At 40.1% G+C, this 26,414-nt stretch overlaps 1 protein-coding gene across 2 annotated transcripts in view; it reads right to left on the bottom strand.

Moving 5' to 3' along the window:
• The window catches only part of tsc22d2 (TSC22 domain family 2), an 86,351-nt gene that overhangs the window by 40,550 nt on the left and 19,387 nt on the right, over positions 1-26,414 (bottom strand). Inside the window, exon 2 of one of the 2 annotated variants that reach the window (XM_068042629.1) lies at positions 9,337-9,408. The exons of the other annotated variant lie outside the window; for it this stretch is intronic. Within the exon in view, the coding sequence (XP_067898730.1) occupies positions 9,337-9,408 (72 nt within the window). The remainder of the gene's footprint in view (positions 1-9,336; positions 9,409-26,414) is intronic. 2 annotated transcript variants of the gene reach the window in all.

The following is a 26,414-nucleotide window of genomic DNA, read 5'->3' as shown; positions in this document are numbered from 1 at the left end:
GTTTTGAAAATTAGCAAAGGATGACCAGGAAATTGATTTAAAAAAAAGAGAACAGAATGAGAGCAAACTAGTGATATAAAAATGCTTTTACAAGTATGTAAAAATGAAGAGATTAGCTAAAGTAGGTCCCATAGAGGCAGAGACAGGAGGAAATTGCAGAGACATTAAACAAGTATTTTGCTTTTATCTTCACAGTGGAAGCTGATGCCAGAAACCATGGGTCTAACGAGAGCAAAAAACTTAAAAGACAAAGTACCGGAGAAATTAATGGGACTAAAACAGTCAAATCCCCTGGACCTGATGGCCTACACCCTAGGGTTCTAAAAGAGGTGGTTGGATAAATAGTGAATGCATTGGTTTTGATCTTTCAAAATTCCCCAGATTCTAGAATGGTTCCCATGGATTGGAAGGTAGCAGATGTAACCAGTGTCCTAGAACGGAAGCAGAGACAAAACCAGGAACTAAAAGCCAATTAGCCTGGCATCAGTAGTTGAAAAAATGTTAGAATTATTTAAGGATATTGTAAAATGGCACTTGGAAAATCATAATCTGATTAGACAGAGTCAAAACAGTTTTATGAAAGGAAAAATGTGTTGGACAAATCTATTGGAGCTTTTTTCATAGAAACATAGAAAACAGGAGTAGGAGTAGGCTATTTGGCCCTTCGGGCCTGCTCCACCATTCACTATGATCATGGCTGATCATCCAACTCAGTCGCCTGTTCCCGCTTTTGCCCCATACCCTTTGATCCCTTTAGACCCAAGAGCTATACCTAACTCCTTCTTGAAAACATACAATGTTTTGGCTTCAACTGCTTTCTGTGGTAGCAAATTCCACAGGCTCACCACTCTCTGGGTGAAGAAATTTCTCCTCATCTCAATCCTGAAAGGTTTACCCTGTATCCTTAGACTATGCCCCTGGTTCTGGACTCCCCCACCATCGGGAACATCCTTCCTGCATCTACCCTGTCAAGTCCTGTTAGAATTTTATAGGTTTCTATGAGATCCCCCTCTCACTCTTCTGAACTCCAGCGAAGATAATCCTAACCGACTCAATCTCTCCTCATATGTCAGTCCTGCCATCCCAGAAATCAGTCTGGTAAACCTTCACTGCACTCCCTCTCGAGCAAGAACATCCTTCCTCAGATAAGGAGATCAAAACTGCACACAATATTCCAGGTGTGGCCTCACCAAGGCCCTGTATAATTGCAGCAAGACATCCCTGCTCCTGTACTCGAATCCTCTCGCTATGAAGGCCAACATACCATTTGCCTTTTTTAACCGCCTGTTGCACCTGCATGCTTACCTTCAGTGACTGGTGTACGAGAACACCCAGGTCTCACTGCATATTCCCCTCTCTCAGTTTATAGCCGTTCAGATAATAATCTGCCTTCCTGTTTTTGCTACCAAAGTGGATAACCTCACATTTATCTACATTATACTGCATCTGCCATGCATTAGCCCACTCACTCAACTTGTCCAAATCATCCTGAAGCCTCTCTGCATCCTCCTCACAACTCACCCTCCCACCCAGTTTTGTGTCATCTGCAAATTTGGAGATATTACATTTAGTTCCCTCATCTAAATCATTGATGTATATTGTGAATAGCTGGGGTCCTAGCACCGATTGCTGCGGTACCCCACTAGTCACTGCCTGCCATTCAGGAAAAGACACATTTATCCCTACTCTTTGTTTCCTGTCCGCCAACCAATTTTCTATCCATCGCAATACACTACCCAAAATCCCATGCGCTTTAATTTTACATGCTAATCTCTTATGTGGGACTTTGTCGAAAGCCTTCTGAAAGTCCAAATAAACCACATCCACTGGCTCCCCCTCATCAACTCTACCAGTTACATCCTCGAAGAATTCTAGTAGATTTGTCAAGCATGATTTCCCTTTCGTAAATCCATGCTGACTCTGCCCGATTCTACCACTGTTCTCCAAGTGCTCTGCTATAAAATCTTTGATAATGGACTCAAGAATTTCCCCCACTACCGACATCAGGCTGACAGGTCTATAATTCCCTGCTTTCTCTCTACTTGTTTTCTACGTGTTACTAGCAGGGTAGATAAATGGGAAATCAGTAGATGTAGTATATTTGGAATTTCAGAAGGCTTTCAAGAAGGTGTCACACAAGAGGTTGTTGCAGAAGATTAGGGCTCATGGGGTTGAGGATAACATATTCACAGATTGATTAACAGACATAAAACAGTGAGCAAGAATATGGGTCATTTTCAGGATGGCGAAGTGTAACCAGTGGAGTGCTGCAATGATCAGCCTCAGCTTCTACATCAATGACGTAGGTGAGGGAGCCAAGTGTAATGCATCCTAGTTTGCTGCTGATACAAAGCAAGGTGAGAAAGTGAGCCGTGAGGAGAATATAAAGAGACTGCAAAGAGATATAGACCGATTAAGTGAGTGGGCAAGAAGTTGGCAGATGGAGTATAATCTGGGGCAAGTGTGAAGTTATCCACTTTGGTAGGAATAATGGAAAAACAACACAAAGGAGGAGACATTAGGACAGGTGTCTAATAGCTTGGAAATAACACAAGAACTAGGAAAGGTGCGAGACTCGTAAATGTTAGTATGCAGAGAGATTTGGGTGTCGTTGAACGTAAATTACAGGTACAACAAGCAATTAAGGCAAATGGTCTGTTAGCCTTTACTGCAAGAGGGTTGGATCTTCAGAATAAGGAAGTCATGTTGCAATTATATAGGGCTCTGTATATAGTTACAGTTTTGGTCTCTCTTACCCAAGGAAGAATATGCTTGACTTGGAGGAGGTGCAATGAAGGTACACTAAACTGATTCTTGGGATGGGAGGGCTGTCCTATGGAGAGAGATTCTCTACTTCAGAGGGCTGTGGATGGCCAATTGATGAGTGTATTCTAGATGGAGATCGATAGATTTTTGGGCACTATGAGAATAGGGGATAGGGCAGGAAAGTGATGTAGAAGTTCATGCATTGGCCTTATTGAATGGTGAAACAGGCTCAAGGGACCATATGGCTTACTCATACTCCTAGTTCTTGTGTTACTTCCAAGCTTTTGGTCACCTGTCCTAATGTCTCCTTCTTTGGGTTGGTGTCAATGTTTGCCTAATTATGCTCCTGTGAAACACCTTGTGGTGTTTTATATATTAAAGATGCTATATAAATGCTTCAGTCCATCAAAATGGATAGTTTCGCCTTCTGTTCACAGTAGACATCTCTGCTCATACTATGAGGGACTTCAGAGTAACCGTTTTGAAATAACTTGGGAAAACCTTCACATATCCTGCAATGACTCTAACCTTTTGGAACACTGAACCAGCCCACAGTTGTAAGTGGTTACCTATTCTTAACTGACACTCCTATCTCCCACTACTCTAAACTGAAAAGGATATCTGGTAGGCAATGATGTCGCTTCTTTACCTCAATACAAAAGGAATTGCAGTTCTGAAATCTGTACAAAATATTCTTAAGAATGAAAACTAAACGTAGGTTTCTGTAGGAATGCCTGTTTCAAACTGGGAGTTCATTACTTAGGGCAAATGGCTTAGCCAAATTAGTGAGTTCCATAATATTGCAAAAAATTTTCAAGGCAACTCTTCTCTTTACCCCCCCCCCCGCCCCCCACCCCCCGCAAAAACCAATGTGGTCAGTGAGTAACAGAGAATGCAACAGTAAGCAATGAAATATGGAATTAACCGCCTTACTCTACCTCTGCATGACAAGTAGCAGGAATGTTGCGCATCATTGCAAACATTTTACAGAGTTCTTCTGCTTGTGTTATTTACCCCTTTGGGAACGACTGACAGCTTTTTATATCATTTCCATTTTTACTTTAACCATACAAAATTGCGTGGGAGGAAAATCGAGGAGAAAAACTACTTTCAGTACAGTAAATGTCATAAGAAATGCCAAGGGTCATATTGCTGGACGTAAGTAAATTAATAGCATTTTTTTTATTCAGCATCTGCAGGTCCCACCTTTACATATCGAGGTGAAAGGCAGAGTAAGTTCCCACTAGCCTTAACTAACAGCATAGTTCAATGTTTACTCTTATCTTCACTGATACTCATTAAGTGATTGATGGGAGTGGAGGGGAAAGAGAATTTTAAATTCCAGCAATATTGCAAAATTTGCTCAGGGTACTTTACACTGTTTGCTCAAGTATTTAACAACTGCCATAGAGTTTTAATTATGCAAGTCAGCAGAGATCTACTTTAACAGTCAAATTTACAGTGTGGTTCATTCATGAGATACGAGGAAAGAGTTGAGAAACTAATGCTCTGCAGGTTGCAGAGAACAGGATTACATGAGGTATATAAATGATCTAAAGGCACAGGTATGGTTAACAATATTACTTTAAGGAAAGTCAGCCCAGGAAAACAAGAGAACTTGTATTAATGAAAAATAAATCTTCGGAAAAAATTTGGGCTCAAAGGCTGATAAATGTTTGGAATGATCTACTAGGTAATGTAGGGGAAATCAAAGCTAATATTGGAGTTCAAGATGTAAGGCTGGGTGAACCAAATTACTATTCAGTAGCCTGAATAGCTATTTCTAATGTCCCTATCACTAAGTATTTATATTGGCAGCAAATCTTCTACAATGAAAGCAACCAAGTACTGATTGGATGTAATCTGAATAACTGCACGTTACCAGACCGCAAAAGCTGACAGGTTAAGATACATGATTAGGAACATCGAACATCGCACCATTCTGCTCAACAGCAAAAAGAGAAGCCAAATTTCAATAAACAGAGGCAAAGTGTTATGGAGGCACTAACTTAAAATTTCACCAATCCAATTTATAGCTTGCAATTTTTAGTTCTTAGTGAAGTCATTGTTTTGGCTATAGTATGCTGAAGCTTGGAAATTTGCGTGCCTACGCATTCAGACGCTGCCACTTTAAACCACAGCAAAAGAGTCCACTCAAGTTTAAAAAAATATTCTTAATGATATACAATTAATGACCAGTGCTAGCTTAGCCACACCCCCTCCTCTCTAAAGAGAAAATAAAGTTCTGCAAAAGTTCTACAATCTGAAGATTGGTTACTAGTATCGAACCTTGGTTAACCCATACTTGGACTACTAGGTATAGTTCTGGTTGCCATCTAATAAAAAGAGGCATTGGAGAGGGTGCAAAAGAGATTTAAAAGGATGATATCAGAACTGCAAGGTTACTCCTATCAGGAAAGGACAAACAGGCTGGGTCGCCTTTCTCCAGAAAAGGGAAGGCTGATCTGTGACCTAATGGAGGTCTTTAAAATTATGAAAGGTTTTGATACAGTAGACAGAGAGAGAGTGTTTCTACTTGTGGAGAACAAAACTAGAGGCCATCAATATAAGCTAGTCACCAAGAAATCTAATATGGAATTCAGATGAAACTTCTTTACCCAAAGTAGTGAGAATGTGGAATTCCCTACCATAGCGTGCGGTTGAAACAAATAGTATAGATGCATTTAAGGGGAAGCTAGCAAGTATATGAGGGAGAAGGGAATAGAGGGTTATGCTGATGGATTCAGAAAAGGATGGGAGGAAGGTCGAATGGAGCATGAATGCCAGCATGGACCGAATGGCCTGTTTCTGTACTGTATATTTTATCCTTCTGAAGCACAGAAAATCATCTGAATTATTTCAAAAAGTGATACAAACATCAATACATTACTGAAAATTACTGATTTAGGTCTGATTTGAAAGCTTTAAGAACATTATCAAATGTAACAGGGTAAAGATTGGCTCGGGAATAAAATTAAAACCAACCCGACAACAGCCAACCCAAACCGGACCTGGGCCAGAGTCCTTTAATTTTTTCTCATGCCCGACCCGACCTGAAAATATCAACACATTATTGAAACATACAAAAATCATAGATTAAAAAGAAAACAATACGCAACAAAACAGTACAGCCCAGGCTGACCCCACCCGTGCCCAAATGCTGGACGGAGAATAAAGACCCGACCCGAACCCGACTCAAGTAGTCAGGTTTGGTCGGGTTCGGGTCGGGTAGCCAGTCTTTAATAACAGGGTACTGTAACCACTGACTAATTGCAAATATTGCACTGTTGAGGAAACAGGTCATACAAGTAAAAGTTGTAGTGAAATGGTGTAGTGTTAGTTTCACTGCACTAGTAATACAGAGGCCCAGACTAATGCCCTGGGGACATAGGTTCAAATCCCATCATGGCAGTTGGTGGAATTTAAATTCAATTAACAAATAAATCTGGAATTGAAAGCTAGTTTCAGTAAAGGTGGCATGAAACTATCATCGATTATGTTAAAAATCCATATGATTCATTCATGTCCTTTAGGGAAGGAAATCTGCCGTCCTCATCTGGTCTGGCCTACATATGACTCCTGGTCCACAGCAATGTGGTTGACTCTTAACTGCCCTCTGAAATGGCCTAGCAAGCCACTCAGTTGTCAAGAGCAATTAGGAATGGGCAACAAATGCTGGTCTTGCCAGTGACGCCCACATCCACATCCCATGAAAGGATAAAAAAGGCCCCATGTGACTCATTGCGCTTAGCACAGGGAAATGAAAAAGAAAAATATTCACATTTCTTTCCCACAATATCGTTACACCAGTTACTTCCTTCTCAAAACATAAAAGGCAAGCTACCAGAATAGACTACACCTATGTTTTGTGTTAGCATTTTAGTTACAACGCATTTTTCATTTTTTTTACTTTAATGTTGTTATATGCACCAACAGAGATCCTGGCTTGCCCTTTTTCAAAGTCAGCCCAGTTTTTAAGAGGAGGAACTCATCAAATGTACTGAAAACCAGACACCCATGAATCATCGTATGCTGCTCCATTCACATTTTTTCTATTCAGTCCTTTGTCAGTAATTTATCATTTGAGGGATTTAAGATTCTTCTAAGTTCTTGATGCCCCCTTTCTCTGCAACAATGCAGTGAGACCAGCAAAATTGATGAATAAAGAAAGAGTGAAAGTAACTAAATTCAGGTTCAATGATTGGACCCCACTTGAGTTTGGACTCCCAGGCCTTCTAAAATAGGACACCAGGATTGTTTGTTCACAGCAAAATATGTGTTGAAACTTTTAATCTAGTGGGTTATATTACACTGGCATCTTATCACATACAGTGCTAATAGGATTGCTGAAATTGCAATGAAACAATTACAGTAAATGGAGATCTTAGATTAGCTGGGAAGACACTGCATCCCCATTTAACCAAGTAGTAACATGGCTGTTATGGTTAAATTCAAATCATCAATTAATCAACTGAACATTCAATGACCTGGAAAGGTCAACTTCCAAAGACATGTCTACCGTATAATGGAAGACAGATATAAATAGGCAAAGTATAAACCTTGTGATTTGAAAATTATTGATGAAGCAATATTGGTGTTCAAAAACAGCACTGACATACCATGCATGCACACAATGGAGCAAAGGAATTTTTAAGCTGATTGCAACCATCCAAACTTTTAAGTTTAATGAATCGTTTAATGTATATGATAAACATTTTCCCGTATTCAATAGGAGTATTCTTTCCTATATTAAAGATGCTATATAAATGGAAATTGCTGTTTTGTCAGAATAAATGATAACTGAACATACACTTATGAGCTAAGAGTTATGGTCTACAACTTCTATCTGAATTCCGGTGGTTATGTTTCTCTCGGCCTCAAGTGGTTACCCCAATTGTAAAACTCAGACTTGCTGAGTTCTTGTTTCTGACCACCACTATGGACTTAGTAATACTCTTCGATCACACACTTAACGGTAGTACCCACTCTTGCGATCTGACTGCTCACTTTTGTTGGCTTCCATGTTTGTATACAAAAAAAAGGCAACGGTTGATGAAAAGTCCTCATTCCTGGAGTAGATCTTGAAAAATAATGAATCAGGACAGGTTCATTTACAGAACAGGACTGAGCTACCCACTTACAAATCACAAAAGTTACACCTAGGAGGGGGAAAAATGACAGGACTGTAAATATACAAGTGCAATGTACACAATCCACTGGCAAAGTCAAATAGCTCAATCCGAACAATTGCTTTTCAAAAAAGTGACCTTTAAGAAAAGATTTTAACAGATGGTGCTGACTTTAGAAACCAAGAGAGAACATTGCAGTGTTGTAGCAGCCTTCCAGTGGCATTTCAAGTGTATGCACTACTGTGTCCCACACAGGCATTACCAGGCAGTGAAGAAAGCGACATTTGCAGAGGCACAAAGTTACTTCGTATGGTGTAGCTTAGAGGCTGTACTGAACAAAGCAAGAGAAGCTACAATGTAAGAATTAGTAATGCAACTTTTCAACAGCCATCTCAAACATCTGATTAGCTCATGCGAAAATAACACTCAATAAGAATGTTTCTCGCCAATCTTATTTAAAAAAAATACAAGACAACAAAGTCACAACTTTTGGGATTGAGCACAGTAAAAAGGCCCAAAATGTTGGCATTTCTTCTGCTACACGTGCCAATGCTAACAAAAGCTGCAACGCAGATCAGCAGCAACACCAGGTATCCTAGCATTGCTCCATCATGTTGCGAGCAAGAAAACTACATCTACTACAATCAGCAGATATCTTCTGTCTCTCTTGTCTGGGCAATAAAACGTCAACTATCTGGATTATATTTTTGCTCAAGGTATTCCCTTCGAAGTTCAACAGTATTAAAATTCTTAATTGTACACGGGTGACACGTGTACACATATGGGACAATGTAACAGTCTGCCAGTATACCAATGCACTGAACCATAGAATAATGGTATGAGTTTCTGTTCAATTTTCAACATGGAAGTTATCAATCTTTAATGGGCCCTTAAGAAGGAAAACCTTCTCTACAGGGTGGAGAGAAAAAAAATCTTGCATACTATACTCACACACTTTCAACTACTCAACTTCATCATGTGGAAACAGAACCTAACACAAGTGGCCAAATGGAAACGAAAGCTGTGCCTCTTGTCCTTAGAGTGATTCACAACTAATTTTGATCTTAATATTGATTTTATGTAGTGTCGCAATGCCAAAAACTCATTTTATTTGTAACCGCTAAGGTCAGCGAACTTAGAGGACAAAACAAAGGTTTCCTTCTTTCCTTCTGCAAATCTATCTTTCATTTGATAAGAATTCCATTCCAGTGAAAAGTAACCTTGCCTGAACAGCTTACTATACAAGGCAAAGGTTAGGAGATCCTTCTGATAGTATTTTGAGGGGCCCTTGCTGTATACCAGTGCCCTGTAAATATTTGAAATGACTGCATGTGTGAAACTGCACTTATTCTTGCAGCTAAGTGGTTGACGAGAAACCAGAACAGTGCAAAGCAAATACATACATACTACTGCCTGTATGCATTTTCACATACGGTCATACCTATCGTAGAGGTTCTTTGCATCCCGAGACTTGTTTACAGGAAAAGCTCGGTAGAAAGCAGCAGATGGATTCCTGTATGTTTCAAGAATCAAAGATGGAGACAAAAGAATAGTAAATAAAACATAAAAATAAGCAGAATATAGATCAGATAAATCTTATCCAGAATTAAATTGAATAGCATATTTGACAGAGCAGAAAGTGTTACTAGGAGCTGACAGTACAAATGGTCCGGGTGGGGGCGGTGAGAAGTCACCATTAAATTCTAGATCCAGATTGTTACTCGAATGTTAGCTATTTTATTAATAGGACATCAGAACATTATACAATACGCGTGTTTCAATAGTTATTCATGTGTCACGAATGTCAGTAGCAATCTCTTTTACATCTTTCATAACTGCACTTCAGAAGTTTGATGCAAAGAAAATCAGTGTCTAAACAACCAATTGCTACTATGCTGCCTATCCTAGAGAATAAAAGATGCAATCTTTCAGAGAGTGTTGGAGCCAAGCTCTGTCTGAAGATTTTGAGTTGTCATCTTTTAGCATAACATAACATGGCTTATCCAGACATTTCTTGCCTGCATCCCACCACACAAGCAGGGTACTTCTTACTATCAAAATGTCCCATGAGTTTTCTAAGTTTCAAGCGGTGATCTCTAAACAAAAATTAGATGCAAACTTGTGTGACCTAGCATAAATAAAATCACATACAATTGTAACCTCCTCTGCACACAAAACAGCCAGAATTATGGACGCCAACAACCATCCTCATTTCAAGACAATTTTGGCTCTGGACTTCACCAAAGCTTCAGTAATTGCTGATGCGACTGCCAAGAAGAAAATAAACTGGCTCTGCAGTGAAGTACTGACCTGTACAGTTGCATGCCTTTCTCTCCATCCTGCATGGCTAGCCAAAATATGGTAAAAATTAAATATGCCACACAAGAGTTTTCAAAGTATGAGTACTTCAGTTTCGAAGTACTTTGGGATGGTTCTTGTTCTGTAAAATCATGCCAGATAACTGGGACAGGGCACTTGGCCACCAAGGAAATGATGGCCAAGATGCATCCGAAAAGTGTGCTTTTCCAGTGTTTGAAAATAGGAAGTCACTGTTGACATTAGGTCACTTTGGCTCTGCACGAAACTGTAGCACTTCTACTTTTTGGAAATAGTTCATACTCCAAATTATCTTCAGCCCAGCCTGCTGAATGTGCAATAGTCCAGTATCGTTCTTAAACTGTTAGGACTGCATGAATCACACACGAAGCAATAGTTCCCGCTCATAAAGCTGTGCCAAAGTCTCATTTATACAGTTTAGAATAATGTAGTATTGTTGTTAAGTTATTCTGTACACTTATTGTGGCAAGCCTGCGAAGTTCTACAAGCTCGGTGTACTCAAAGCACACTTTTCTGATGCATCTTGGCCATCATTTCCTTGGTGGCCAAGTGCCCTGTCCCAGTTATCTGGCATGATTTTACAGTTGATGTTATCTTAGCCTTAGAATAGGTTTAAACCACTATAGTAAATGGCATCCAAGAATGACTAAGTTATGTTGCAAGATGAGGACTGGTATGAGGACTGGTAAAGGAAACCAGTTTATCTACTTGTAGCTACCATTACTTTTCTACATTTGGTGCTTTCTATAATTTGCAAAAAGTTTTTTTTTTAAGTTTGAATATCAAATTAAAACTTAAACCCACAACATTGTTTTGCCCAGAAAACAATTTGAAGAAAGAAAAACATTAAATGATTGCTCACATGAACCAAATAGGGTCCTAATGTGATCGTACTGATGAGTCACTCACCTAAATTATGAGATCACCTATCAGGAAGGAAAGGCTGTCAGTTCAAGCACTGTTTCAACTTGATAAGTCAAACCAGTGGATTGGTCATTTGGACAACTTCAGTATCTTGTAGATTTGGTCAATCAAACCCTGTTCTACAAAAAAGTTTTAAAAGCTTGGAATCTTCAGTTTTAATCGGTATAGCAACATCATTACCGTGCAATGGTGCTGAATATCATAGGGTGGTTAACATACAGAGATGGTTTTGAATTGAAGTCTTCTTTTCACAATAAAAACACTGGATTTAGCAATCAATTCTACGTGTATGTAATATATAAAGACACAACTCCTGATTTCATCTCTTCAATTTACGGTCTGAAAGTCACCGATACTGATCGATTAGGTTGAGAAACTTCGCAAACATATTGAAGCATTGAGGAGACTTACGAAAAGTAAACAAAATACAAGCACGGTATAAAATCCCTTAACTGAAGAAACTGAAAAGAAAAACTGCATTGATAATGGACAATTTGATCTTCTGAAATCCAGATCAGACCAGTAACTCAATAAACAAATTATTTTTCAGCCACATTTAATTTTTGGTTACCAAGGTGTTCTGCCTTTTTTAAAAAAACACATTGATTGCTTACTCAAACAAGATACTGCACATCATTCAAATCACATACATCAGTTCCCTTCCAGAAAGAACTCTTCAGAAGCAAAAACTGGAAAACGCAGATCGCATATTCAGGAACTGAGGTTTGGCTGAGACAGCAGACAAAGTATGGAATAACTTACTCATTATTGATTCAGTTATCTTTGGGAAGAGAAAGTAGACACATCATTCTGCATTTTTCTTCCAATAACTTCAAACTTAAGTATGGTTTGGGCAGGATACACTGCCAAACAGCTCTTACCACTCCTCCTTCCTTCCCAAGGCCACAGCTGCATGGTGTCAAGTCAAACTACATTCTGATTATACTGAAGGTTTAGGTACTGTACACTGTGTTTCTATTTCATAGCCTTGCTCATAGTCTACTCCCAATTCAAAGTCACTTAATTTCAATGATCTGATAAATCAATTTTCTTAAGCACTTTCACTTTGTGCTATTTATATTGCTCAGTTCAAATTATTGGATAATTCAAATTCTTTTAGTACAAAAAAGCACTGCTATAAGGGGTAGATTATTCAAAAGGAGTTGCCATTCACTCTAATTAGGGCCACTGTTTCATAAAGCCCAAGTCAAATTGCGTTATTATTATAGAGACAGCAGGTTTTCAGCATTCTACCAGCCTTTTCTTGAAATGTGCAGAAGTGTCTTTGATTATCCTTACTGTGCCCAGAGTATTCTAACTGCCCTTTCAAACATGAACAGCAATTAAAGCTGTTCTTATACTGCTTAAGACTGGATTCCGAAGGAACATCATCTTGGAGCCTGGTCCCAATGTTTGCACTGTAGTAGCAGGATTGTACAACCTTCAAAGAGTGGACTGACAATTCTGCGACCTCAATATGGGTGGCGGATTTTGTCATGCGAATACCAGGTGGTGACTCACAAGAGGGTCACCCAGAAGCTGACCTAAACAACGGGCAGCTAAAAGTACCTGAAAATCACCAAATGCGCTGAACTTCAAAGTACTGTGTATTTCAATGCACTGGGAACTGGTAAAGACTCTTAAATTCATCAAAAGGCAGAGAATGGAAAATTTTACTGAGTTCTCAGAGTTTGCTTTCAGCTAAGAATAATTCACTTCTGTATACCAACAGTTAGCTCCTATCATCAGAGGAACAAGATAGATTCAGATTTGTTCTTTTGATAAGCAGGCTGCCGAGTTATGCAACTGGTCACCAGGACATTCCTGGGTACTCACCGTCAACCAACACATTTCTGCACAATTACATCAGCAATTACCACACAGGACATTTATCTTTTATAGATGCATTCATTAAAGAGAGAAAAACCAGCTCATACAAAACTCCCCACAGGCAACAAATACAGATTCTTCTCTCTGTCCTCTCTCCCTCACATACCCCCACCAACAAAATGAAAAATTTACAAGAGATGGAAACTTGTGAAAACTACCAACTAGTGCAAAACCTGTTGCACACCTCTGCTTCCAATTGTGCAAGGTCTTAGCCAGTGAAAGGAAACAACTGTACGGTCATAATAAAACCTGATCTATTCATTGTATGGTAGCTTCTAAAATTGCCAAGTTTACTGCCTGTGTGGCATCCTGATCAACTACAAAAGGAAAAGCAGAGAGTTGGGGAGAAACTAAAGACAGATTTTTATTTAGAGCACCATTTTATTACAGTTATTAACTGAAACAAATTAACAGAAAGCTTTACATCCTTCTTTCGACCAACACACAATTCTACTATTGAGGTAAAATGTGGAATCAAAGCAGTTACTTCCAGTGATTACTCATTGTGTTGTAAACAGAACTCGGGTCACATATCAGCTTATACAATAATGTAATATGGGGTGGGAGAAATGGGGAATAATAGCAACCCTTTGTGATGTGGATTGGATATTGGTGTCATTCGTACATCTATTTTTTCAATCTGAGAGCATACTGAGTGAATACTTGGTGAGACAAGTATTTGAGGTGGGCATACAGTAGTTATGATCTAACTAATGCATTTTCCAGCCATATACTTCTGCTTCATGTAATAAGACAAAAATAATGAACACACCACATGTTACAATCATAGCCCTTTGTGTCTGTGCCTAGCAACTCAGCTAGTCCCACTTCCCACCCTTTCCCTGGAGTCGTGCAAATCTTTTCTCTTTAGATAATTATCCAATTCCCTTTTGAAAGCCTCCACCATACTCTCAGGCAGTGCATCCCAAATTCTAACCATCTGCTGCAGAGAAAGGTTTTTACTCATGCCACTTTTGGTTCTTTTGATATTCACCTTATACCAGTGTCCTCTGGTTCTCGACCCTCCCGTCAATGGGAACAGTTTCTCCCTATCTACTCTAACAAGACTCCTCATGATTTTGAGCACCTCTATTAAATCTCCTCTCAACCTTCTTTTCACTAAGGAGAACAGGCCCCGCTTCCCCAATCTATCCACGTAAATGAAGTCTCTCATCCCTGGAACCATTCTCGTAAATCTTTTCTGTACCTCCTCCAATGCTTTCACATCCTACCTAAAGTGTGGCGCCCAGAATTGGACACAATACTCCAGTTGAAAATATACCAGCATTTAATAAAGCTTTACAATAACTTCCTAGCTTTTGTACCTTATGCCTCTATTTATAAAGCTTAGGATCCATTGTGCCTTATTCACCACTTTCTCAACCTGCTTGCCTCCTTCAACTTCTGCACTTAGGAACTCCTTGTCCAGGGTGATTTCATGCTCCTTAGAAACTCACCTTGTTCACTGCTTTGATTTCACTACCCTCGTCTTCCCTAAACCTCTCCTTCCATATAAAACTCCTACCCATTTTCAAGGCCACACCCTTGACCTTGCCACCTCTCTACTCCATGGTACAATCACATACAATGTCATTTACATCCACCTCCTTGCATCACTTACCACTCACATCTTCTGCAAATGAAACACCTGACTTTTATTCACATTCTTAATTTCACATTGCAGCATGACAGGATAAAGAACCCAACATATGAAAGAACTTGGGTGAAAGTTACATCCACTGCAATACAATGGGAGACTGACTACTTTTATTTCAACTTTGCCGAATAACAACCTTTAATCTACCATTTTCAAACAGAAATTTAAGTCTATATCTATTTCAACATATGCACACATTTCAGGATTTTTGATGTCTCTTTTCTTCACAAAGGATTTTGGAATTCGATTATACTTTTGTGTTTCCAGTCAAAGTAAATTTGCAAAGGTTTTTTAAAAAAAACTGAAGGAATTGAATATATGCGTTAAAACCAGATATGCTAGTTTGCGGAATGTCGCAGCTCACAGTCTGTGCCAAACTAATAAGAGGTCAACAAGAAGGGTCCACCCAATTCATTTTGAGAACAGGAGATTTTCTTTTGCCCTCCCACTTTGGGGGTAGGACTGGATAGCCAGTTCAATTTGACAAGTCGTTTGGTGACTGACTGGTCAGGGAGGAAGTCAGCATCAGTCCTCCCCCATGCTGGAAACCCAGGAAGAGGACGACAAAGAGACACAGGTGTCATCAGGTTTTAAAGATGGGACTGCAAGGTGCAGTCCTGAGGCCCAGAGATGGAAGCTAAAATGCATGTGGTCAGATTTTGCAACAAAGAAATCTGTTCTCATTAGCTGATGGTACAATGACTGGGAGACACAGATTTTAAGGTCTCGGACAAGAGATGCAGGGGTGGGGGGGGGAGGGGGGAGGGAATGTGGGAAAGAAATTTTTTTACACAGCAAATGGCAATGACTTGGAATTCGCTGCGTGCAAAAGTGGTGGAAGCAGGGACGATCAATGATTTCAAAAGGAAATTGGATGGGCACTTGAGGGAAATAAACTTGCAAGGCTACGGGGATAGAGCAGGGGAATGGGGCTAACTGGAATGCTCTACAGAGAGCCAGCAAGGACTTGATGGGCTGAATGGCCTCCTTCTATGCCATAATGACTATGACTCTAAATAGAATTTACTTTGAGCATTGTTCTATGTTTACTTGCTGCCCATGAAATAAAACAACTTAAATGATTCATACCTGGACTCATCTCACCAAGCATTTCAGTCCACATTCAGAAAGATTGGAAAAGCATATGCATAAGGCATATAGGAAAGATACAATATCCAGTTCGAATCACAGTTCTGCGTTACACTGTAATTTAGATACTGGGTCGTACAGGCACGCACCTGAAAACAATATCCTCAGACCACTTCTGCGAGTGACCAGCACCACTGTATCAGACAGAACATTGAAAGCTGACCTAAATTTTCTTTTTAAAACACTCACCAGACAAAACGTTACCCCATTACAACCATCCCATTTCAACTTTCATTAAGGTCAATAACATTTTCCTCACATGACTTGGTCAGAAATGTTCTACACAGTGTGTACAAATCAGAAAGTTTTAGTAAGCAGGGGTCAAAGATGAACTGGGAAAAATTCTGCTCAATGTCAGTATATGATCATTTTGGTTGATATAATGCACAGAAAAAATAGAGCAGCATGGATTGAAAAGCAGGCGGGAAACTACAGACACCTTATTATCTATCAAAAAATGTGGCCGCCAGTTCTCGACATCAAGGTTAAAAAAAAATTAACCCTCTTCCTCAGGAAACCATTCAAAATGAGCATATACTGTCATTTCCTCTCAACACAAAAGTACATTAATTAACCTGTTCAAAAATCAAAAAATAAAAACTGCAGATGCTGGAAATCTGAAACAAAAACAAAATGTTGAAAACACTCAGGAGGTCGGGCAGCGCCTGTGGAGACAATAGATCAGTTAATATTTCAGGTCCAGAGTTGTCTTTGAAACATTTTGACTCCATTTTCCTAAGCACTGAACTTAACTTTGAAATGTTCATCTCATTCTGTGCATAATTTTTTGCTTTTAAAAATAGAAATGATTGCACAATAAGTCAGTGACCTCAGTTTGTCAGTGAAGAATACAAGGGCACAGATTTTGTAGCTGTAATGACGGTGAAACTGTCAGTGTTCACTGTCATTACTCTGTGAAACTACTCCTGGTGTCCAAACGAATAGTTAATATGGAAATCCAGATATTAATCCCATGTGTATATCCCGATCATTATTTCACTTGCTGTAAAATTTTAAAAATGAATAATAAAATCTGCTCGTTACTTTCTGGTTTGCTGTCAGTGAGAATTTGACAACATGAGTGACTGCTTAGCTTGCTTGATGACATCATTGTTGCTGGACCTCAGAGATCCCCTATAGCTGCTGCCAGAATGAAAGGTGAAATCCATGCCACAGAGCTTGCTAGATCTTTGTGGGTAGCTTTCTTTGAGTTCAGCGGCATATTTCTACTTAATCACTGATCGTGAAATCTAAGATGTACACCAGGCCTACACATCAGGCTTAAGTTATTTCACGTAGTCTTGCCACAGGTAACGCTTGCAGTGAGTACGCTCAAATGTCAACACTAATCATCCAGTTACTCAATGTAAAATACTTGAAAAGCATCGGATATACCTGGTTTAAATAGAATCTAATGGGGCAGATGTATAATAAATGCAAGTAATTTACCTACTGTCTAAGCATACAAGTGATCCAACTGCAGCATGTAATGCTGCCATTATTAGGAATACTTTGTGGGTAGTTAGCTTGAGATTTTGATACAGATGACAATTATGCCAGTTTCACCAGTCATTGAAAAAAAACAAGTGCTAAAATTAATAATCCAGAAAGAACAATTTATACACACTCTATTCCTTAATATGCTGACCTGTACAACTGATTTGTCCTGCTTTTTGTGTACAGGACATACCTGGGCAATTTTCCACATCGTCAGGTCGATGCCAGTGTTATAGCTGTACTGGAACAGATTGACTAGGGGCACGGTTAGTTCTGCAGCACGTCTTGAGTACCATAACTGGGTTGTTATCAGGACCCATAGCTTTTCCTGTGTCCAGCACCTTCAGCCGTTTCTTGATATCATGTGGAATGAATCGAATTGGCTGAAGACTGGTATCTGTGATGCTGGGGATCCCAGGAGCAGGCAGAGATGGATCATCTACTCAGCACTTCTAGCTGAAGATAGTTGCGAATGTTTCAGCCTTTTCTTTTGCCCTGATGTGCTGGACTCCCCCATCATTGAGAATGGGGATATCTGTGGATATTTGTTCTTTTTTTATGGGCTGCAAATGTCTTTTCATAGACCTCAATCAATTCATCTTTCATGACAACATAAATTCTAAAGTTTCACATAGCCACAAGGCGAATTGGGTATGAACAAAACTGTTGTCTCTTAAATGAGTAAGTCACACAATTCTTCATTCTGAAATGGTGCCCCTTTTGGAATATAATCACAGTAAGATTTTAAATAAAAACTGCACTTCTTAATGATTTGCACATTTTTCCAACAGAATTATATCTGGGCTTAAAGGGCTAAAATATGAGGGCAGGCCGCATTAAACCTGATTTGTATCGCCTGGAGTTTGGAAGGTTGGGGATGATCGAATAAAGATATTGAAAATGATGAAGGGATTTGCTAGGGGAGATACAGATAAACTATTTCCTCTGGTGGGGAATCCAGAACAAGGCACAATCTTAGCTTTTAGGAACAAAATCACCAATTATTTTTTCACACAAAGTATAGCAGAAATCAGGAACTCTTCCTTCAAATGGCTGTGGATGCTGGGTCAATAGAAATGTTCGACTGAGATCCGTAGATTTTTTGTTGGGTAAGGGCATCAAGAAATATGGAGCAATAGTAGGTAAACGGTGTAGAGAGACTAATCATCCATCCATAACCTGACCGAATGGAGAACAGGCTTGAGGGGCTGAACAGCCTAATCCTGTTCCTGTGTAATAAGAACCACTTGTTTCTTTCTTCAATGTTCACAGCTTGCCAACTAGAAAGTTTTAAGTATTTCTTTGCCTGGAACCAGATCTTTCAACAGGACATGAATCATGCTTTCTGCATACCAAGAATTCATTGAGGAAGAATTCGGCAAAACATTCAATAAATCTAAATCTGACTTCAAATGTAAGGACTAGAACTGCTGTTCAGTTATTTTTAAGAATTTAATGTTTTAAAATTGGATTGATTCCACATACAGACACTTAACTGTACCAACACTGTACAGAAAATATTTCACCCATGACAGCATGAAAGACATAACTTAAGCCCGGCAGTCTTTTGTACGAATAAAAGAAACGTATAAGTGGATAAGTATTTAGGGGGGCTACAGGTCATTAACACAATTAAGGGATCAAAATAAGGTTAGAAACCACGAGACTGCACAAGTAGTTTCTAAAAACATAATTTGAACTCAAAAGTTAGCTTCTTTTAAAAAAGAAAGTTCAATGCTGAACTTAATTACATTCTGCTTCTCTCTGCTCCGGAAGTACCAAATAGACTAGCATACATTTCTGCTGATATGTGGAGGGGGAAGGGCAAGACAGAACTGGCCTTCCATGTAGTACTTACTAGGAAGAACAAGTATTCTGCAAGTAGACAACTTCCAGCAGAAGAGACCATTATGTTCAGATTACGCACTACTGATGAGGGAAATGTTTGATATTCGTGGATTTGACATGATCACATATTAAACTTCAACCCTATGGCCAGCAACCCTCTCAAATGAATGCACTTATGAACATCCATAAATATCAAACTTGTCTGGAGTCATCATTTCACAACTTTGGCAATAAATACTCCCTGTAGATCTGCATGCAGTGCACAATTGTACAGGATACCCAGCATTTTTATGTTGTGACCTAATGCTTTAATGTGGACACAGCAACTGATGTGTACAGCCAGATTAGAGGACTTAAAACCCCAACTCTGAGGTGGGTCCGGTTTATGCTAGTGTTGAATCAAAACTCATGGGTTAGACAGTTTTACAACAGCAAAAAGCCCTCAAATTTCATGACAAATTCAACAGCTTCTCATCATAAATCAGGACATTACATAAGATCAGGGCTCACCCACTCTTCAGGTACATTATTCTCTCTGTGCAGCAAGTCAAATGAGAGACTTTAGGAACATGGTTTCAAGAGAACAGGGTAAGCTCAAAATAAATTTTGCAAAATAGTGACGCTGTAAGATTAATGGTGCACTTCAACTGTACGTACACGCTTCACATCACCAACACTTTCAGTAGTATAAGCAACCAGTACAGTTATCCTGGCCCATTTACACCTCTATCAATGAAAAGTGGTGACCTGTGCGCTTAAATCAAATGTAGAAATCAGGTTCAGTGCCCTCCCAACTGCCACTGATTTATTTTGCTAGAGGAAGCCAAAAAGCAGTCTTTTTTTTCCCCCTTTGCCAAATTTGACGCTCGCCACCTGAAGGCATTAACTCCTCGCTATAGTATGGTTGCAATGGTACCCTCTGGTACTTCACTCAAGTAGCTACTAGCCATATGAGAGGCTGAACACTAAGTGCCAGCTGCATAACTGGTGACACCACAGGCAAACAACCAGTCCTCAGCTGTCGTATGTACACAAATTCAGCAGGGGAGTGGCAGGGCAATGGATAACAATCAGGAGTGGAAACTAGCTATTTTCTATCCTTAGTCTAGGGGAGCTAAAGCCAATTGAAACATCTCTGCCATCGTATCATACAGCACAGGAGGCCATTCGGCCCATCGTGCCTTTGCCAACTCATTGGTAGAGCTATCCAATTAGTCTCACTCCACTTCATTATACTGCAAATAGCACAAAGTTAAAGCAATGCACAATTCATCTCCTCCAGGTGGCTCACACTCAGCTAAGTTTTATTTCTATGCTAATTTTGGTACAGCCACACTGTTCTGAAAATAGCAAGGGAATCATTTCAAAATGTTGTCATTTACATTGTGTTACAGACTTGTAATTATTTTTCTCCTCGCATTAAAAACAGTGTGTGTGCCTTTAAGACTCTATTAAAACAGTGCACCTTTAAGGGAGAAAAAGTTCTGGAATTCCTAAGACACAGTATGCAGCAGCTGCATTTTTGTTACCCTGGGCAACAGCAGGAGAGAGAGAGAGAGAGAAAGAGAGATCACATGGTAATGTTTCCACTTGGCTGTGTGGGGAACTGGCTGAAACCAGTTTAGTTCTGAGAGACTTTCCAGCTAGGCAAACTGAAGAAAAAGGAGCTGTTATATTCTCTCAGAAAAGAATTCTACAAGGAGCTACAAGCCAGGTGAATTCCCTGAGTAACGAGAAGCCTTCTTTTTCAAGAAACGGTTTGTACTGCTGTGCTCATCGTTCAAAGAACTGTTTAATGCTTTCTGCAGCCGAAGAGTTGAATGCCTATCTTCTGAAGGACTATTTTCAGCAAATCCACATAAGACTTCATCCATCAGGAATGTAACCTACAAAAACTTACTTATTTTATTTGTTCTCAAGAGACAGCTAATTTTTAAAAACTCCACTTTTTAAAAACCGATTAACTACAGTTACTTTTGAGTGCATGTGTGAGAATGCGGGAGTTAGGTTAAAATAAGTTATAAGGTCTTTAGACATAGGTTTATCTTAATAGTGTTTAAGATTTAGTTTTTTTAAATAAATAGTAAATTTGTTGTCATCTAAAGATACATAGTTTGATCGGTTTCATTCTGGGGTTACGAGAGTGTTCAATTTGGCTGTTTTCCGATTGGGTGTAAAAGCTTAATAATATGCTGCGACCTGCAGAGTAACAGGACTGAATTGACAGTGTGTTGCTCCTGCCGCATTCATAACACTTGTTGTGCATTCAGAGAATCTGACTGAGTTTTATCTTAACTTTCCTTGCTTTCTGAGCCAATTGTCTGGTTCTCTCACCAGAAAGTGGTGGCGCCTGCAAGTAGTTCTATGGTCAGCACCCACTGCCTGATATCTTGGTTCAAATGACTAACTTCCATGTTTGTGAGTCTCAATAGCAATTGCCAGTAGGCTGTTTGAATGTGTGTGGGGTGTGGGTCACAGCTGAGATCAACTGTGATTTTTCCTTCACTAGATACTCAGATACATCCACTTACAACAGGACTCACTGAATAGCAAGCAAGAACAGGCAACCTGATCAACTTGTCAACTTCATACTGGGCGGGCAGAAGACGACTGAGGCACCTTATCACTGCTCTGATTGAGATCAGCCAATGCAGGACAGACAAAGTAGCCTTGCTTAGTTTGTAGGGTTCAGTTACTTACTACCATTACTATCAAAACAACCATGGGAAGCTTGAGCATTATTCAAGCCATGCCAAACTCAGTTTGACTTTTGATATCAGGATTAAGAATGGAAAGCTCGCTAAGTGGCAGTAATCTATCCAAGGCCCTTCAGCTATGCCATCATAGGAAATCTACACAGCAGTTTCGAAAGCTAAGCCATGTTCCAAAAGCACAAAAGTACAAAATCCAATTTATTAAAAGAACAACTTGCAAGGAAACTGAGTCAAAACCCTTTTGTTTTCTCACTCGCTCTTGCTTCCACCCTCTGACCTCACTCTCAATTCCACAGATATTTCAAAAATGCTCATTGAGAAGGTTCTTAGCCAAAGGGCTCAGAGGGGGAAGTACCGTAGGAAATTTCTACTGTGGTGGTTGAACCCAAATGAGTAATTCACATCCTGCCTATGTGCTTAAAAAATAAACTCAGCGCTGAGGCTGCTGGGAGGTCCAGGGAAATGAAAGTCTTCCTGGGTCAGACAGTACTGTGGGTTTTCAGGTCATGCAGTATGAAACAAACCAATATATTCACATCAAAATGACTTATTACTGTAATTAATCCTAAACTGTAATATATTTAAAAGCTACATTAATTCTGCTCTTCCATTAACTATTTTCCTCATACTTACTTTCTTCATGTCTTTTAATTTTCAATTTTATTTCTTGTACTCTTAACTTCTCTTTTCTATCCTATATATTTCTCAGTTAGCACTTTTACTTCTCCCAAGCTAATGATCTTTAAACCAGAAGACTTGTTCGCCTTGATCCACATCAATAAAAAGAGACTTCAAAAGTTTTAGATTTGTCCAAAAAGTTTTATAATATACTCTACTGCTGTGCACTTACTTTCCAGAGCCATAAAGCTTTAGTGCTGGAATTACCATGTAGTACAAGAGAAAATAAAAAAGAACTTTCTATCCATCCCGTCTAGCAATGGAGCTTAATCCTAGTATTGACCCCATGACACTCACACAGGAATGGCTCTCCTCTGCACCCCATCCCCAAAATCACACTGGAGTGCAAGTCAAGGTTATTTATCGATACCCTAAGTAATAAAGAAATCCTCATCATAACCGAAATAAACATCACAGTCCAAAAACCTCACTGGATTTTAGCTTGGCTTTTGCAGAACATATTATTGTACTTCTGCTGCATTCATGTTCATGTTTATTTGGCAGCAAAAGACAACAGCATTACTCCTCCCATTATTTCCCATAAGAACACAAAACATCTGCCTGCTAAAATCTGATTTATAAAAAGAATTGGTCAAAATGAGTTACTTTGCAAGGAAATGAAAAGGCTTGCACCTTTCACAACGACTGGACGTCCCAAAGCACTTTAGAGCCAATGACGTACATTTTTGAAATGTGCCCATGGTTGCAGTGTAGGAAACACGGCAGCCCATTTTGCACACAGCAAGCTTCCACAAACAGCAATGTGATAATGATCAGATAATGTTTTTGTGATGTTGATTGAGGGATTAACTTTGGCCAGGACGCCAGAGATAACTCCCCTCCCTCCTCTTTGAAACAGTGCCATGGGACATTTTACGTCCACCTGAGGGCAGACGGGGCCTTGGTTTAACATCTCATCCAAAAGACGGCACCTCAGGCAGTGCAACACTTCCTCAGTACTACACTGGTGTGGCAGCCTTGATTTTTGATCCTTGAGTGGGACAAGAACCCACAACCTTCTGACTCAGAGGAGAAATGGCCCATAAAAATTAATTTACATTGACAGCAATACAAATTTCAAAATCAACTGTACAAAGGGTATCCTTACAGTTCAGTCAGAAGAACTTTTAGCTCATCCATGACTTAATGTCAGACAGGCAGAGTGGCAGCATGTAGGTGTTTGCAGGTGGTGATGGAGTACCAGAGCTGGTTGTCATCAACATGCACTAGAAAGCTGAACCTATGTCACTGGGTAACATCACCAAATATCAACAGCATGTAGGCAAGGGAGAGTAGTGGGGTGGGGGAGGACAAGAACAAATCCCTGGGGAACTCAAGTGGGTGGTATGGGATTGAGGTGAGAAGTCTCTGTTTATGCATTGGCTACTTTTGGATAGGTATGAGCAGTTCCACAGAGCTGGACAATGGAAGAAGATTGGACAATCAACTGGATCAAATGCTACAATGAGGAGAACAAGAGATAACGCAGTGGAGCTGCAGTTACAATGATATTTTGGGGAGTTTAGATGCCATTTATGACTTTGGTCAGGACAGTCTTGGTGCTATGAGAAAGGTTCAAACAGACAATTAAAACATTAAACAGAGGTCCTGTTTACCCTTTCAAGTGGATGTAAAGGTCCTGTGCCATTTATTCAAAATGAGCAGGAATTTTGTCTCACAGCCAATATTACTCTCTCAATCAGGACCACAAAAACAGATTGGTTATTCATCTCAATATAGTTTGTTGGACCTCAAAGCAATTCACTGCACATGAAGTGGTTTGAGATATTTGAGCAATGTGATAAGCCACTATATAAATGCAATGGTTTCTTTTAAAATCCCTACAGCATTCTACCTGCAGAAGTTGGAGCACTGGTTGCTTTAACTGAAGGATATACTTGCCAAAGAGGGAGTAGAGTGGAGGTTCAGCAGACTGATTCCTGGGATGGTGAAATTGTCCTATGAGGAGAGATTGAGCCTGTATTCTCTAGAGTTTAGAAAAAAAAGAGAGGCAATCACATACAAAACTTACAAAATTCTTAAAAGGATAGACAGGGTAGATGCAGAAAGGATGTTTCCCTTGGCTGTGGGGTCTAGAACAAGGGGACACATTCTCAGAATAAAGGCAAGCCATTTAGGACTGAGATGAGGAGGAATCTCTGCCCAGAGAGTGGTGGAAGCTCAGTCATTGAGTAAATTCAAGACAGAGATCGACAGATTTCTAACTGCTAATGACACCAAGGGATATGGGGATAGTGTGGGAATATGGCATTGAGGTAGATGATCAGCCATGATCTAGAATGGTGGAGCAGGCTCAAAGGGCTGAATGGCCTACTCCTGCTCCTCTATTCCTAGTTCCACTTTAAACTGACAAAGCACAGTAAGACAAGAGGATGGAAAACATATCCATTTCAAATCACCATTACTAAGCAAGTAACAGCAAAATACTGCAGATGCTGGAAATCTGAAATAAAAACAAGAAATACTGGATATACTCAGCAGGTCTGGCAGCATCAGGGGAGAGAGAAGCAGAGTTAACGTTTTAGTTCAGCGACCCTTCTTCAGAACTCTGAAATGTAATATGTTTTAAGCAAATAAAGCGGGGGTGGGGCAAGAGATAACAAAAGTGAAGGTGTTGATGGGACAGGGTCACAGAGAATAACTGAGCAGAAGGTCATGGAGCAAAGGCAAACAGTATGTTAATGGTGCGTTGAAAGACAAAGCGTTAGTGCAGAGAGGGTGTTAATGGACAGAAAAATGAACAGCCCTGGTCCAAAGCACAAACATGAAAAAAACAGAAGGCAGGCACATGGTAAGAAAAGTGAATGATGAAACAAACTAAAATAAAAAGAAAAAGAAAAAAAAACTGAAAATAAAAAGGGGGCCCGTCACACTCTGAAATTATTGAACTCAATGTTCAGTCCGGCAGGGTGTAGCGTGCCTAATCAGTAAATGAGATGCTGTTCACTGGAACACTGCAGCAAGCCCAGGACAGATTTGTGGGCATGAGAGCAAGGGGGTGTGTTGAAATGCTAAGCAACCAGAAGCTTGGGGTCATGCTTTCGAACTGAGCGGAGGTGTTCCGCAAAGCGGTCACCCTATCTGCGTTTGGTCTCCCCAATGTAGAGGAGACCACATTGTGAGCAGCGAATACAGTATACTAAATTGAAAGAAGTACAAGTAACTCGCTGCTTCACCTGAAAGGAGTGTTTGGGGCCTTGGGTAGTGAGGAGAGAGGAGGTAAAAGTGCAGGTATTACACCTCCAGCGATTGGATGGGAAGCTGCCGTGGGAAGGGGAGGTGTTTGGGGTAATAGAGGTTTGCACCAGGGTGTCATGGAGGGAACGATTCCTTCGGAATGCTGACAGGGGAAGGGAGGGGGAAGATGCGTTTGGTCGTGGCATCACGCTGGGGATGGTGGAAATGGCGGAGGATGATCCTTTGGATGTGGAGGCTGGTGGGGTGGAACGTGAGGACAAGGGGAACCCTGTTGCAGTTCTGGGAGGGAGGGGAAGGGGTGAGCGTAGAGGTGCGGGAAATGGGCCGGACATGGTTGAGGCCCGTCAACCACAGTGGGGGGGAATTCTCGGTTGAGGAAAAAGGAAGACATATCAGAAGCGCTGTCGTGGAAGGTTGCATCATCAGAGCAGATGCGTCAGAGACCGAGAAACTGGGAGAATGGAATGGAGTCCTTACAAGAGGCAGGGTGTGAAGAAGTGTAGTCGAGGTAGCTGTGGGAGTCCGTGGGCTTATAATGAATATTAGCAGACAGCCTATTACTAAGTATCTAACTTAACTTGTGAAACAAATTGCTCTTGGATCTAG

The sequence above is a fragment of the Heterodontus francisci genome, chromosome 11 (genome assembly GCF_036365525.1).
Source record: "Heterodontus francisci isolate sHetFra1 chromosome 11, sHetFra1.hap1, whole genome shotgun sequence".
Classification (NCBI taxonomy): domain Eukaryota; kingdom Metazoa; phylum Chordata; class Chondrichthyes; order Heterodontiformes; family Heterodontidae; genus Heterodontus; species Heterodontus francisci.
The sequence above is the reverse complement of the archived record's forward strand: the minus strand, read 5'-3'. Positions and strand labels throughout refer to the sequence as shown.